Here is a 16,124-nt window from a genome sequence, read left to right as displayed (position 1 = left end):
ACAGGTTTAATCTAAATGTAAGGAGAGGCATTGTGTCTGTATGTACAGAAATAAACAGCATCAGCAACTCACAGCTGGGACCTGCAGTTTCCCAGTACTGACTGAGAACACAGTGATATCCCTGAAGATGAGTGTACACCACCAACTTCATCATCTGTGGTTTTAGGATGTTTTCGTTACAAACCGACTGAGTCTCCCTTGGAGATAGAAATATATATTTCAAGAAATCTTTTATTTACTATCATTCTCTTTCTTAGTGCTACCCTGTCTGCAGGTTTGGTAGGGTGCTTTTTGGCTCACTTACTGATTGTTTTTACGGTCTCAAACAAAACTAAATCAGCACTACAGCTAATTTAGCATGAATCTAAGAAACACATTATAAGAAACTATTCCTATTTTAGAATAGGTCCCTCAGTTGAAAGATACCTACAAAAATCATATCCTCCAGCTGCTTGACCACTTCAGGACTAACCAAAAGCTAAAGTGACCAAGGGCATTATCCAAATGCACGTTGAACACTGGCAGGTGTGGGGCATCAAGCACCTCCCTGTCCATTTACCATCCACAGGGAGCTTTAGAAGGCAAGGAGAGGTTGCCTCTGAGCCTCCTCTTCTCTAGACTGGACAACTCAAGTACTACCTGCCTACCCTCATAGGTGACAGGTCTGGGAGGCATGTCCTGCTTTGCTGCTCTCCTCTGAATGATTTTGAGGACCTTAACATCACTTCTATATTGTACAGTCCAGAGCTGAACAGAATATTAAAGATGAGGCCACAACAGTGCTAAACATAGCAAGAGAATCTCTTTTAACTATCTGGCTATGCTGTTTAATGTACCCAAAACACAGACTGTCGTCTTGGTTGTTAACTCATGTTGAGCCTGCTGTCATCAGCACCCTCAGGTCCCTTCCTGCTGATCTGCTTTCTAGCCACTCCTCTCCCAGTCTGTCCCTGTACCCAGTATTGCTGTGTCCTAGCTACAGGAAATCACATACGGCCCATGAAGAGCTCAAACCCACTGACACACTAACAAACTGAGCTAACCAGCCCAGCTGGACATACATTGTAGGCTATAACACCTCTTTCTTCCTACAAGAGGTGGATTTCTTACTACACCATGATGTTAATTAGAAAAAGTTTTCTTTCATCATATATAAATTTAGGAGACATACGTGCCTCATAAAAGCCCCAGAATTTCACTGGTATCATTCAAGTGTTTCAAGATTTGATCTGAAAGAGCCTCACCTACTGTAGGTACAGCGGCCAAATTCTCATACATCAGTATAGCAATATGTTCTGTTACTGAAAACCTCATACCATTTTGTTAATTGTTCAAATGCCTTTTTTAAAATTATACTAATACAAGTTCAGTGTTCCCTAATGGTAGTTTGATCACTGCTGTGATGTTACACAAAAATACTGTCAGGAGTTCTGCGGTTCATGCTGTCTTCTGTACTAACTGGAGAGGTCACACATAGCAAGCATTCCTTTGCATATATTTTAACAAGAGTTCTGTGACTGTGGAACTCTACTTAGTATTTCATAGTCACAAATACTTTGCTTTGTTACCTTCACTGATCTAAAAAAGGCTTTTATGAGTATATCACTGTTGTTCTGAAGGGTATGACTGAGCACTTCATAAACAACTCTTCCCATAATTTCTGCATGGAGACACAGCAGATACCCAACTTCTATACCACCCCTCAGACAGACAGTATGCATTATACCAGGCATTTACTTTTCCAGGATATTCTGCCGGTTTCCTTCCACAACACAAGGTGTCTGCTAGTATAATAACAGTTAGTTGTTCAGTTTGCAGGACCCACACGATCACATATTATTTGCAGCACAAGCTGTAGTGTTAAATGTCTTCATTCAGGGAAAAAAGACATACATACATTTATACATATTTATTTTAATTTTTTAAAAGTAGCATTTGCAGTTTCTTTTAAGCATTCACCTCTCTTTTGTTTCAAATGTGCACTTATTGAAACATCTACTGGCTTCCATGTCCAAGATTCATACCTATAATAATACATGCCAGAATCAAGCTTCATTGCTTGTTGGCAGCCTCCTGTCATGAAAATATTATACAGTAACTTGAGTGTAGGAAAGGCCTATGTTTGTCATCAAGCAATAGGCAGGGACTGGATTAGTCTCCTTGAGTCCAAGGGTAACAATGCTTTCCAGAACACTGAAGCTCACATGGTAACTTTTGTTTCCTTTTGTATCCAGTAAGTGAACAAGGTGGTTGATTTTTCTATGGTAGCTTCTTTAGTTGTAAGATTTCCTCAACATCTACAGCAAAACACCAGTTGTAGACTTCAATTATTTAGAAATGTCGTCTTTTAACAGCAAGAAAATACTTGATCTGGCATGTAGTTAAGCGAACTGGGAACAAACCAAATTTCATCCTCAGATAAACATATGTAACTACTATAGATTTTGATCTAACCCACACACAAAATTTTACACATACTACAAATAGAAACAGAAGCTATCAGCAAAAGACTATCTTACATTGTTTCAAATTAATTTGCAACTATACAATTTTAATGTAATAGAAAAAGGAAAGGAATATAACAGAACAGGTATGAAGAGAAATATTTTCCAAACTTTTATTTGTGCACATTCATCAGGTGAAAAAGATAACTTTTACAGCTTCTTTGGTGCCCAATATTCAGCATACAAAAATGTAAAAGACTATTCACAAATAAAACACAAGCTCAAACTAAAAAAAAAAGTTTTTAAGGTAGTGCACATCGTGACAGCTTTGCTTATGAATACACAGAAATTACTGCAAAAATAAATAGAATGTCTTTTTAAAAGCAGCAATTTCATATCTTGTAAACTTCTGTTTTTACAATACAGCACTGTTAAGAGTAAAATCCAAAAGGACTGGAGTTTATACTGTGGCCATGAACAAGAAAAAAGTTCTGTATTCCTCTACTATAGTTGGTCCAGTTTTCCTTTTTGCTTTTAGTCCAATGTGCAGCAGTCTTTAAAGGTGCTTGGTTAGGGAACCTAACCATCAAGTGGTGAGTTATAAAACTTATTTTCTGCTTTCAAACACGAAGGGGTAAATCTGCTCCACAGCACTGGCGACAGCCTTTACGTTTGGCCCTGAGATATATTAAAAAAAGGAAAAAAAAAAAAAAAAAAAGCAATAGGAAGAGAAATAAATCAGACCATCATGAATTAAAGCAACTGTCTTTAACAATTTTAGCTACCATAACTTTAGTTTGTAAACAAGAATAATTTCTCCCAAATTAAGAATCTCCCATCACTTCTACTTACAAGAGAAAGACTCTAATGTGGATGCTGTAAGATGTTCCACCCTGGCCAATGGCTAGAGTACAAATAAACACTATTGATTTCCTTACAAGTTTCATATTTCTTAATCAGTCAGCCCAGGGAAGATTGTAGCAGCTGAGTGTCAGAAATAAAGGAAATAATTTTACTTACACTACTCTTCTAGGAATTTGCACTACCCAGATTTGTATGAGCTAGCTACACTTAATTCTTTTTTTAAATAGCCACTAACAAAAATTAATGCTAAATAATGCTGCATTTAATTTAAGTATGTTTCAAGCAAATTTATCTTTGAAAACTTTTCAATCTTGATTTTGCAAATAGCTCCAAACATTCATCTCAGGACATCTGCAAGCCAGAGAGTGATTATTATCTCAGGATGAAGCAGCTGTAGGGTATCTGATTTATCAACATTTGAGGAAAGAAAACAAACTACCAGTGCTTTTTAATGGAACTAGATTCTTTTCCACAACAAACAATTGAGGTCATAAATGAACAAGCAATGTACATGCCAAAAGAAATTCATCCTGGATAGAAGTTTGGTGATGTATGATAAATGAAATCAGCTATTTCTCAAGTGATTCAATGCCTAAGAACACAATTTCTTTTTACTCTCCTTCTGGATTTCAGAAGTTAATCTCAAGAACTATTCAAAATGGCTCCCCAAAATCACAAATAACTGGCTACATCTTATTTATATAATTTGGGAAATACTGTTTTAACTCACGTGCTAAGTTAGGAAGAAAATGGAGAGGACCAGGATTATTCTTGTTTTCAAACTGACTTAAATGTTCACTTAAGCTTAGGTGAAAGCCTATAATATTCTCCACATTCTAGACAGATGCTGCACCCTTCTCTAAGTTGTCTGCTACTGTACAAACACAAGCTCAAGAGACAGCCTTCAGGAAGCAGCACTGAGACACAAACTTACAGAAAGGCTAAATCTCATTAAGAAGATGATGTGATGCCGAGTCTTCTAAGACTTCAGGGAAGCTCAAGCTTCCAATTTATCTTAAATCTAATTTCTAGTTCAACCAGTTCAGAATACATGCTTCAGTGTAGCTTACAGTATTATGAAGATTAAAAAAAAATAAATAAAATAAAAAAAAAATAATTAAAAAAAAAAAAAAATACAAACAAATGAAGCCCTCAGACCTTGTCCACTCAAGGTAATTTTTAAGCCTATCAATCATAACATTTTCTATGTAAGTCCTCTGGAATTTAGCTCTGAAACAATTTAGATGAAAGCACTGGGAAACAAAATCCACTCCATCTACTCAACATATCTTTTGACTATTTTGACCATCATCTTTTCCTAACTAACTGTCCCTGAAGTTAAATATTCCCAACAAGCTAAATATTTATGGCATCAAAATACCTGTAACTGTGATACTGCCAGTTGAAAAAATCTGTAAGGTAGCTCTGAGAGTTTTTATTCTGTAGCACACAGCAGGATGAAGTTCTGGTTCATAACTAGAAAACAAAATAAGAGGTCAAAACTCAAAATGAAAAGCTTAAGAGGTACACAAGCACTGTTACTTTTTAAAATCCTACTGTACCTAGCATGAGGTCTGTTATTCTTCGTAAATTCTGGCAATCTGATCTCAAAGGGCATGTTGCACACTGCTAAAACATTCACAACTTTAAAATCTGTGAAAATTACCTTTTTAAAAAGAAAGGAAAGAGTCATTAAAAATTCAATTCATAGAGAAGCAGAGATGTATGCATTGCAAAAAATCTTAAACGAGTACTATAAGAATACTAGTTAATAGTATTTTGATCAATGTGATTAATGCATTTCTGATAAGAGTTTAAAGAGTACTTAATGGATTCAAATCATTTACTTTATCCTTCTATAGTATAGTAGTTGTTGAATTAGGTATTTCACAGTTCTACTATGTGGTTTTAGATCAATTTACTTTAAGAATGAGATGCAGGAACAACTCATCGCTATCCTAAACACATCAAATTTGAAAGCAAACCAAAATAATTCATGAGACATCAAAGTAAGCAAAAAAAAAAAAAGTTTCATTGTTACAAGAATTCTTTGCAATATGGAAAAGTGTCTTTAGTGTTTCATTGCTATAAACGATTTTATTAAAGGTAGGAATAAGAAAAGACAAAAATTTCTTCATTTCAAGTCTCCACTCTGGCAACCTCTTCTTTACAGTCTTTGACATTCTGCAGCCTACCACAGACCACTGACATTGTAATTCTCCATTCATGGCTATTCTACATTAAAGTAGCCAACAGACAATACCTAAACAAGTGCACTGATCAATAGTCAGTATTAGTAAGATCACTGGAGAATATTTCAGTGTATTTGAAACAAATTAAACAGAAAGTGATCATTCCTCAGTCAAAACTTTTAAGAAGTATGAGTGGAAGCAAAAAACCTTATAAAAAAGTCAACTATTACTCCAAACCTTAAAGTACATTCCACTTAAACCACTCACTTTATTATAAAACTTTGTGCACCTACACCGGAGGCACCGTTCATCTCCCAATAATCCAATGTTCCGCTCTAGCTTTTAGAGCCTGGTTCTAATGTATACATTAGCAATAAAATTGCCTAACTTCTGCTTGGGTTGAATACAGCCTGAATGGGATAGCCTGTCGGTAAACACAGATTGTGGATAAACAGCACAACTGGCTATCAGGAAGTTTTAAAATACATTTTCATACTCTGAGTCATTCATAACCCTTACAACGCAGTTGAAGTAGTATTTTTGACTAGTAACTGTAATCCAAATAGAAAAGAGGAGCTTCATGCCCTGACTTTTTCATTTGACTTAGTTTCAGCTGTGCAATCTCAACACAGCAGCATTTCCCTCCACTGCAATTAACAGGGCTAAAATGTGCCCTAAACAAGATAGACATGCATTTGCTATTCCACCATAAATGAAGGAAATAGTCTTCAAATGACAGCTTGGTTTATACATTTCAGCACTTCTTCCAAATGAATAGAAAAATACATCGTAAGATTCAAGAAACAATTGTGGGTGGTTCATTTAACAAATACTGTTCATTAGCCAGAGAAAAAGCACAATTCTAAGCTGCCAAATGAAACTCAAATCCACTAAGTAAGACAGATTCTCTTTGATAGCATCTGGAAAACGTATTCTGTAACAAAAGGGGCATCTGAGTGAAAACATGCTGGTTGCCGAATTGTTAAGTTCCCTCATATTATTATTTTTTTTTTTCCAAAAACAGTGTTTACCAGCATTGCTTAAGTCACACAATTCCATTTTCATTAGAATTACCTGAAAACCTAGTTTCTGTAGACAACGAGCTAATCGTCTGGCACCAAATTTAGCTTCTTCTTCACTGTAAAGCAGACAATCTAGCATTAATAGAGTATATATTTATGTTCACACATACTAAGTACATAATCAGAGTATAAAATAAACCATTATGCAAGCATGAAGTGTGATCATGTGGACAGCTGTTTATTTCATCCAGCTGTATGTATCAAATTCCATTTTCACTGTCTAGATATTCAGTCTTCAAATATGGTATAAAGAATTCTATTTCACCGCTCAGTTCGAGTCAGTAGGAGCTGCAGTGGAAGTCATACTTTGATCAAACATAAATGCTCCTAAGAGACAAATATGACCACAAGCAGCCTGAATTTGGCCATCCTGACTTGGTGGTTACTTTTCATTCCACTCTCCTTTACAATGGGTGTGTTAACTTGCCTGGAGGTATAGAAAAGAATGCAGTGCTTAACATTCCTACTAGTAGAAAGCACAACATAAAGTTTAAGAGAAAAGCTCACCATACAGTTACATGGCGTGCAGGGTGAAAGGAAAAAAAAAAAACAAAACAACTCTATTATTTGAATGTTAGTACTGACCAAACATTCTCCATTTTGAGATGAAGAACACACAAAAAGCATACAGATTTATCATTGTATCTTATCCACAGTGTGGACACATTTCAAGAGGAACTTAGCCTAATGAGCCTTAATGGGTTCAGTGAGTTCCTGTATCTGAATTAAATTTGCTCTTGCTTCTTTCCAGTCCCTCAGTAGTATATAACCTAGTTAAATTCAGGTAGGTTTTCATGTAATAATAAAAGAGACATTCCTTAAAAAACATCATCCCTTTCTAGATTTCAAGTTCTGGCTTAAAACAACAACAACAACAACAACAACAATATATATATATATATATATATATATATATATATATATATATCTCTCTCTTAAAGAGTTTTCAAGAGAAATCACTAGGATTTTTTTTTTCATAAAGTAGTTTTTCCAACTGTTCTTCCAGAAGGCTGAAATGAAGTTTCTTAAGATTTCAATTTGGTCCAAAGCAGACACTGCATAGATAAATTCCTCCCAAATGCTTAGTTGGCAAGAATGTGATACAATGTGAGTGAATATTAACAGTAGCAAGCACTGCCTCTTGCTAACTTCCTCATCTGTAACATTATGTTTTAAAATACACATCAATTTCATCCACAGAAAAGATTTTCATGAACTCACCTTGTGGCTCCTGTGCAAATAACTTTTCCTGAGGACCAAATTGTGGCTGTAATCCTAGGCTTTCTAAGTTTCATTAATACTTTCTGAAAAGGAAAATGAAAGCGAAGCACTGGGAATTAGTTCAATTTCATACTAAGGAAAAAAAAATTACACTAATAATATTTTCTTTATTCTTTATAAGTCTTGAACCGTTCCTTTAATCTCTTTCAGCAATTACAAAATAAGCTCCTGAGAACAGCTAAATAAACATGCACTGAATTAGTCGTTCAATTTTAACACAACAGATTGAAAGTTACTCTCCCCTTAAAAAAAAAAAAAAAAGCTGAAAGCCACAGCACCATTATTATTATTATTATTATTATTATTATTATTATTTGTTATTATTATCTCAACTATCACACTGCTAATTCCTTATCAGGATAAATTTTCTGAGAAAAGAAAATCGAATTTGGAGGAGACAAACTAGATCCGAATGCATAGGAGGTCTCATCAGATATCTTAATAAACAGGCTTAGCATTTTATATGACTTGTTAAGCATTCTGCATAACTACAGAAATAAAATTTCTCTATCCATCATACGTGGATATCAGATACATGAAGTTTTAGCTTAAGGAACATATACATAAAAACATAACTGTGTTACATTAAATCTCTTACCCCAACATCACGCTTGTATATCACATTTGCTCCCTCTAATGCAATCTTTCTCAAGTTTAAATGACATCTTGTTCTAAAAACACACACTACATTTGTGATTAAAATGTCCAATGCAACATCACTGTCTGCATCCATTGGGGTGATTTACAACTCAGTTCTCACACCAGTTCACCATGAAGATCACATCCTGAGAATGAAAACAACAAAATTAAGCATACCAGTAGAAAACTGTCTATTAACACTGTTCTTGTATACACTCATCCCTTAAATGAGACAAGAAGCAGAAGTGACTACAGTCTGACTCATTTAAGTTCACTGTGTGTGTGGGGGGGGAGGGGGAAGGAGGGGGGAGGGATGTCTGCATCCTGTGCACTATAAAATAGGAGGTTGCTTGTTTGAAGCTACGTTGCCAGACTTAACAGACATAAAATGTATGTACTTTATTTTTAAATCTACTGGTTAAATATGTTACAGCTCTTAGCAACTATATTAGGACACTGCAAAGCTTATTAAAACATTTTCCATAGCTTCAAAGGATAAATGAGAAATGAGCTGAGGAATGAGTTGACGATGTCACTAGACGCCTCGGGAAAATGCATTTCTCTCACTGCTTACATTGATAATTCTGAACAGCTTATCATTTCTATTGAAATAGATGAGCCTGCTGAGTAACTCTGAAACTCAGAAGTTACACACACTACAGCCTGCAGACAGTCTGTAACCAAAGTTTACCCATTTCTCCCCCAGCATTCTAGGCTAAACTCTCCAAATGTAAGAGCATGGGGTGAACTATACAGACTATCCTGATGGCAGTAACAGGCCATGAGACATAGGAGCCTCTAATCTCCTTTTGCTCTGCCACAGGAATGACACAGAACAAGCATACGCTATGCACACAGAAAAATCAAATGTTTCTAAGGAACAGCATGAGTGTTACTATGAAGGTACAGGACAGCCAGCCAGCACACAACACAGCAAACCTAACACAGCACGGAACTGCTCAGTCTGCCTATGCATGCCAGGGGTGATGCTCCAACCAAACACTTTGACTAGAAGAAGACTGTGAGACAGGGGCAGGCATATTGCTCAATGCCATCCTGCAACTGATGGCATCGCTTCTGTAAGCACACCAAAGCCAAGATGGCTGGCATTTCAGATAAATTCCAGATGAAGTGGAATTCCACCTTTTGGAGAAAGGTGGGGGAAATAAAGAGCAAGAACATTGGTATAAAGTGAAAAGGACTAATATACAAAAATATCAGAGCTTATTAAGGAATTTTTCTTTGTATAAGAATGTAAAAATGTTAGTTCTCATCCAGGAGAATGAGGTTAAGCACAGAGCAGCCTGAGGCTTAGAGGCAATAGTACCCCAGATAGCTCTTGTGCCACTCATCTAAAATGTTAGTAAAATTTCACCCCAAATGAATCCCTATAGAAAGCAAAGGCCAAAATCAAAGAAACTGTCAGATACGCAACATGCTCTATGCAGTCACTGCCATCGAAAAAGCAGAAGACTATGTATCAAAAACACCCATACACATAACACAATGCAATGCACATTTATAATCTTATAAATCTTTTGGTTTATGTATCAAATCTACAAGACACAAACTTACCAATGTTATTATGGATTATACTTATCATTATTTCCACCTTCCTAAACGTCATAATAAAACTCACTGCCAACACAGAATAATGTACAGTGCAGATGTGTGTAATGCACTTGATAAACTGCTGTGACAGTCACCTTCTCCTATTGAGCAGCTGGCTCCCAGCTAAAAGAATTATTCTATAATTATTGGTTTGTCCGATATAAGAAAAGGAGAGGCAGGTGACTAACACAGAAATCGATGAAGAAATGGCAAGATGGGGAGGAAACCAAAGGCAATGTGTGGGGGAGAGAAGGCAGAGAACAAACAGTTACTAATTAGTATTCCCAGATCTTTTTTTTTTTTTTTTTATTCAAAATTATATGAATCCTATGCAGTTACAAATGACTTGTTCCATCTGGTTTTGCTGGACTACTACAGATTGGGTTAGCAATTTATGGCACTGGATCCAAAGATAGCACACGTGCAGATTTTGAGCAGCATGCAGGCAGGGACAGCGTAGAGAGAGGAGCTGGAAGCCATGGCATCCTGAGAGAGGCATTTGTTTTCCATCCTGGCTCCATGTCCTGACTTTTGCTGAGATCACTTACTGGAACCCAGGAACTAATGCTAGGCAAGAAGATAGCTGCAATGGGCACTGTTTCCCAGATTTCACCATGTTCCTACTGGCACATTCAATCTCCACAGTCTGTAAGAATAATGCCATCGTGCAGATGAAAAGGTTCCTAACTGCTAAGCAAACTATAACACTGTATGAGGATATCCCCATGAAACACTGGCAGTTTGTCTTAAATAGAACCTAAGAGAAAAGCTTTAAGGACAAAAAAAAAAAAAAAAAAAAAAAAAAAAGCAATTGAGAGACATGAAAATCACATCTTAAAAGGAGAAGATCTATCACTAAAGGGAAATTTACAGGAAAAATCTCAGTGTTAAAACGTTGTGGAACTGTCTGTAAGAAGGTTTTCAGAAACTACTATGTATCTTGGTTAGGTGTACAAGTTACTTCAATGAGTTTTAAGGGAGAAAAATCGTAAGATATTAGGGTACCATACCCCCATTTTCATTAGCCACATTCTGAAAGCTCAAGACAACAGATACATAGGGAGGACCTTTTTAAATCTGTAATCTAATTTGAGCTGTAGCTAATATTCTAGACTGTGGTTTGCAACATTCAGTTAAAAAGTGACAGAATTTTTCATAAAAGCAGTTATGTAAACACAGCATTTTTGTGACTGTAGCATTATCTGATCTACCAAAAGAAGATCACTGAAACACTTCACTCAAATGCTGAACATTTCAAATATTCGCTTTGACATTTCTCCATTTGCACTAAGATGACTGCATTTGCTGCTGCAAATACCACCCAAATTCCTTCAAAATCTGAGCGTGGACAATTTCAAATTCAGCACGTCCGTTCTCATTTAGCACATAAATACAGCACCAACCTCTTCCAAGGCATGGTTTAGAATTACTAGATGAAACAAGCTGCTTCTATACTTGGATGCTCCTGCTGAACAGTGAGCATAACCTGCTACAAGCTCTGCCTCAGGTGTTCATTTTGATGTCTCATGCTGTATCAGCAACAAAGAAAAAATTGTTCAGAAAAAGACATGCTCCTTCTTCAGGAAGTCTTATAGAAATCCAAATGCACAGCAACCACTTCAACAGAAATTAATGATTTAAAGAAATACTAATATATGCACCACATAAAAACACCCCAAACCATCTTTACAAAAAATAGTGTAAGAAGGATCATTAAAAAAGAAAAAACCAAAAAACCTGTTCTTTCTTCTGTTTCTCTCCAGTAGCACAACCAGCTGGAACACATAGTTGTAACCAATGCTTTGATGGTCCTCTTCCCAAGTTTTCCCTTCTCATCTCTGATTATTGATGCACCCTACTGCATCCCATTCAAGGCCAGGTTGGATGGGGCCTCAGGCAGCCTGATCTTGTGCCAGCCCTGCTAACAACAGGAGAGTTGGAAGCAGATGATCCCTAAGGTCCCTTCTAACCCAAGATGTCCTATGATCCCTTAAGGGTAGCTCTGATCCATTCTCTTATTTTCCAAATTGAATTTCTACATTTCTGTTTCGTATCTGCAAACTAGGAAAAATAATCTTGTCATGCTTTTAGAAAGACATTTTGATATTAAGGAACAGCCTTATGTATGTGCCTTTTACTATCCTGTATTTATGCACTTATATTTGCAGAGTAGTAGGACTGAGTAAAAACTTAACATCTGGTTCTTTCCTGTTTAGGGTTCACAAATTCCAAGTTGATTTCACTGAGCTCAATTTATGTTCTCCTGATTAATATCACCCAAAAGTTCTCTCATCTGAACCTTAAACTTTTGGCAGCTTAAATCCCATTTCAAAAGTATGTTCTGCCAGCCACTGCTAATTTAGTAACAGGCTAAAACAGAAGATAAAATCATTTACTTTTCTATACACACAGCTTTACTTTTGTATTGTACACTTCATTCAGCTTTCTCCAGAGCAAGTAACAAGTCACATATTTGAATTCAAATTTTCTTGTATGAATGCAACAGAATCCACAACAAGAGAGAAAAGATACATAAATGCATCTTCAGAAAAGTTTGTATTATTCTATTTTATCACAGACATTTTGAAAGCTTGTTCTCTCTTTTAAACACGGATGTCAGGGAAACCAATGGAATACTGTCATTAAGGAAAAAAAAAAAAAAAAAAAAAAGAGGAAGAAAAGCAAATAGATCAAGCAAAGAACCTCAAAATAAGAACAATAAAAACTAATCTCAAGAATATATGGCCCTAAGAAGTAGTGCATTCTACCCTGAAACTAGAGAAACTTCCCACTTTAGAGTAAGAACGTGTTGAAGGAAGGAGAGAGAAAAGGATTGCATGCTGCAATTCTTGGACAAAGCATTACCCATACATCCTCAATTAGGATCAAGGCCATACTATTTTTGAAACTATATAAACACACACAGAGAAACACACCCTGCACTGAAATCTTGCAATCTAAAAAAAGCCAGCTTGCTCTGACTTCCAAAAAAAATTCCAAACCAACACCACTGTCATTATCAAAGAGAAAGAAAAGTCACTAGGGAAAGGGTATATAAACAAAGTACTATTTTAAGCTTTTGGCTACCTTTAAGCTGAGAAACTCAGAGTTATGAAGGTAGATGATGGGTACCTAACAACGGTGATGCTAACATCAGAAAAGCTTTATGAACATATCTGTCACACCAGCAGAAGGACAAGCAACTTGTACTGGTTATTTTTAACCTAAGCGCTTTGCCAACCAATTCCAAAACCTGTTCCAACAGCCCAGTGGACAGCGTTCCCAGTGGAACATACCACTGTTGCTGTTGGCATTCCAACAAATAGCTTGAAAAGCATTTCTGACTAAGTTATCAAAAGAGTCCAGGTGAGAATGAAGAACACAAAACATAAATCCTAGTGGGATCCAGGAGATAATTAATTCCATCCTCCTGTTCGCGTTCGGGCCGTGGGGAAACAGGTCCGTACGAACGAGAGCTGACAGACCTGAGGTCTGCTTGAATCCTGGAATACAACACTATCACAGCGATTGGTGGATGACTCCCAAGAAATGAGGGCAATACTGCTACTGTCTGTCCAGGAACCCTCTGACTCAATCAGCTTTCTAAGTGTCAGAGCCAGAGGCACGTACTTTCATTTTTTATTGCCTCCAGTGGCAAGTTAAATTGTTCTAAAAGGGATCATTACCTTCAGACTAGCTCTTTCCAACTTCTGAGATTTACAGTCGCATGACTGTTTCCTATGGAACCAAAGCACATACAGCTTGGAAGAAATTTTACAAATATGTGCAAAAATAGCTGAAGTGGACATTTGTCCAAGAAGAACAACACAAAAAACCATTATACCTGCAATGCCTGGAGCAAGTAGGACACAAATTTCCCATTCTGCTTTGGATTCTTTCGAGTTAGACTATTGTGTGCCCACAGACCCAGGGTCTTCCAACACAAATCCAGCTACAGAAATAAAGCCAAGCTACTTACAGAGCTAGATGAGAAAGCCTGCTTTCAGAGAGTAACTTGTAACAGGCCATTTTCCTCACGTTCTTCCCATCAAAATAAATCTGCTCATAGCCAGAGTGAGAATCACTCTGCATCCAGCTCTGTGCCACTTCTCCCTCAAAGCATCAAGCGATAGCCCAGCTCCAGGTGTTGAGAACTACCAATTCGATCTCAATAGCTAGATAGGTAGAAAACCGTCCGAAGTGCAATAAAAGCCTGGCCCAACAGGCTCGGTGGCCGTTCCACACTGACAAACTAGTGAGAAAAACACAAAACCTGAACGACTTAGAATAAAGGGCACGTCGCGTGTTCCCTTCCTACCCGCCTCAGCTGAGAGAACTCTGCTAGCCGTGCTGCCGAGCCCGGCACGTGCCCGTCCTGTGCCGCAGCACTCAGGCAGCAATCGCCCCCTGTGAGCCGCGTCCCGGAGTTCCCAGCCAAGCACAGCACAGACAAAGCGCGGACACAAGGCCTCGCGCCCACCCGCTCGTCCACCCCGCACCGCACGCCCCGGGCGCCCCTCGGCACTTCGCCTCTTTAGGGGTCGCTCCCCCGGCCGAGCCGCGTCCCTCCCTCCGGCTTTCTCCACCTCCCGACTCCCGCCAGGGAAAGGGGCAGCGGAGGGAACGCGCCGACGCGAGGAGGGGAAGCCGAAGGCCGCGCTGCCTACCCCTGCAGCAGGAAGGGGCGCGGGCTCCCAGCGGCCGCCCGACGGAGCCGGGTCCCTCGGGCAGAGGCTAGCGGTGGAGCCGGGCCCGCTAAGCGGCGGCCCGCGGGCGGCGGGGAAGAGCGCGGCCCGGCGGCACGCGGCAGCCGTTACAGTGCGGGCGGGAAGCGGCTGGCAGGGTTGCTAGGCGCCCCGCCGCTCGCGCCCGGCGGCGTTCCGGATGACGGGCCGAGGCTCCGCGACAATAAACATCCCCCAGCGCCGCGGGCATAGACGCGACGCCGGCTAGAGCGGCCACCGGAAGTCGCTGCGGCGGGAGGGGAGGACGGGGGCTGCGCCTGCGGCGCACTTCCGGTGTCGTGCGGGGTGTGTGTGTGTGTGTGTGTGGGTAGGTGCGGGGGGGAGAGAGGGGGCTCTTGCTCGCGGGGGGTCGCCCTTGGCGCATACTATTGCGATAGGCAGTTGCGACAGGCGTTTTTCAGCGTGCTGATTGGATCCTCCATAGTACAAAGCTGTAGTGTCAGGCCGTGGTGCTTGAGCGGAACGTTGGGCCCGAAGAAAGAAAATGGTGGCAGTGTGCCATGGTGCATACCACGCTGTCCCACTTCTCCAGGTCTATGGGGCTGTAGGTATCTCATGCCACCTCCATGCTTCCACCAGCAGGAGATGCTGTGACAGCAGGTGTCACGCTGGAAGAGGACAGGAGACGCCACAGGCATGGGCCAGCCTGGGAAGGGTCTCTCAAGTATTCCCCTCCAGCTGCTGGCGTGAGGCATTACCACGCTGCCTACCTGCGCTGCTGCACGCACCTCTCTGCGATATCCCGGCTGCCTGCTGCCAGCAGAGTCGGGGTACAGCAAAGTGGCTCTGAGACGACGTCTGAGAGCTGTGCTAGCAGCACCCAGAGCATGTTTCAGTTCCAAAGCTCGCCCTGTCCACACTCCAGTCCTCGCACACACGCTCAGTCGGAGGCCAGGCACGAACTGCCGGCCCGGGCTGCCGCGCCTGGGTTAAAGCTGCGTGTGCAAAGCAGTCAGAATGCGTCGCACAGAGGTGCCACAAACCATGGCTCGGCCGTGTTGCCAGTCCTCACCTTCACTGGGTGACATCACCACCCGTCCCACAGCAATGTCGCTATCCATTGCTTGCTCATCACCGTGCGGCGGTCTCACCTGCTGCACGCGTGCCAGCAGCACTGCAGCCCCAGCACACGTTCCTGGGCTTTCCGCAGCGCTGCTGCCTGCTCCATTCCCCTCCGCCTGGGTGAACCTGATGAGGTTCAACACGGCAAAGTGCAAAGTTTAGCACTTGGGCCAGAGGAATCCCAGGCATCCGTACAGGCTGGAA

The 16,124-nt window shown here is 39.9% G+C and overlaps 1 protein-coding gene across 3 annotated transcripts; it reads right to left on the bottom strand.

Annotated features, from left to right (window-relative positions):
- Window positions 1–1,894: 1,894 nt before the first annotated feature.
- TBPL1 (TATA-box binding protein like 1) lies at window positions 1,895–15,074 on the bottom strand. Of its 3 annotated transcripts, none has more exons than XM_052675878.1 (7): window positions 14,931–15,074; window positions 8,462–8,648; window positions 7,804–7,886; window positions 6,575–6,638; window positions 4,871–4,974; window positions 4,690–4,784; window positions 1,895–3,122 (listed from the first exon to the last, which is right to left on the bottom strand). In XM_052675878.1, the coding sequence occupies exons 2-7, from the start codon at window positions 8,594–8,596 to the stop codon at window positions 3,052–3,054; spliced, it is 552 nt and encodes a 183-aa protein (XP_052531838.1). In that variant the 5' UTR covers window positions 8,597–8,648; window positions 14,931–15,074; the 3' UTR covers window positions 1,895–3,051. The 3 variants fall into 3 exon arrangements, with proteins under 3 accessions (XP_052531838.1, XP_052531828.1, XP_052531848.1); XM_052675868.1 differs by lacking the exon at window positions 14,931–15,074 and adding an exon at window positions 14,781–14,921; XM_052675888.1 differs by lacking the exon at window positions 14,931–15,074 and adding an exon at window positions 13,800–14,522.
- Between the last annotated feature and the right edge of the window lie 1,050 nt (window positions 15,075–16,124).

This window comes from Tympanuchus pallidicinctus, unplaced genomic scaffold (assembly GCF_026119805.1).
Source record: "Tympanuchus pallidicinctus isolate F22 unplaced genomic scaffold, pur_lepc_1.0 scaffold1, whole genome shotgun sequence".
Lineage (NCBI taxonomy): Eukaryota > Metazoa > Chordata > Aves > Galliformes > Phasianidae > Tympanuchus > Tympanuchus pallidicinctus.
Note: the sequence above shows the minus strand (reverse complement) of the source record. Positions and strands in the feature narration are given on the sequence as shown.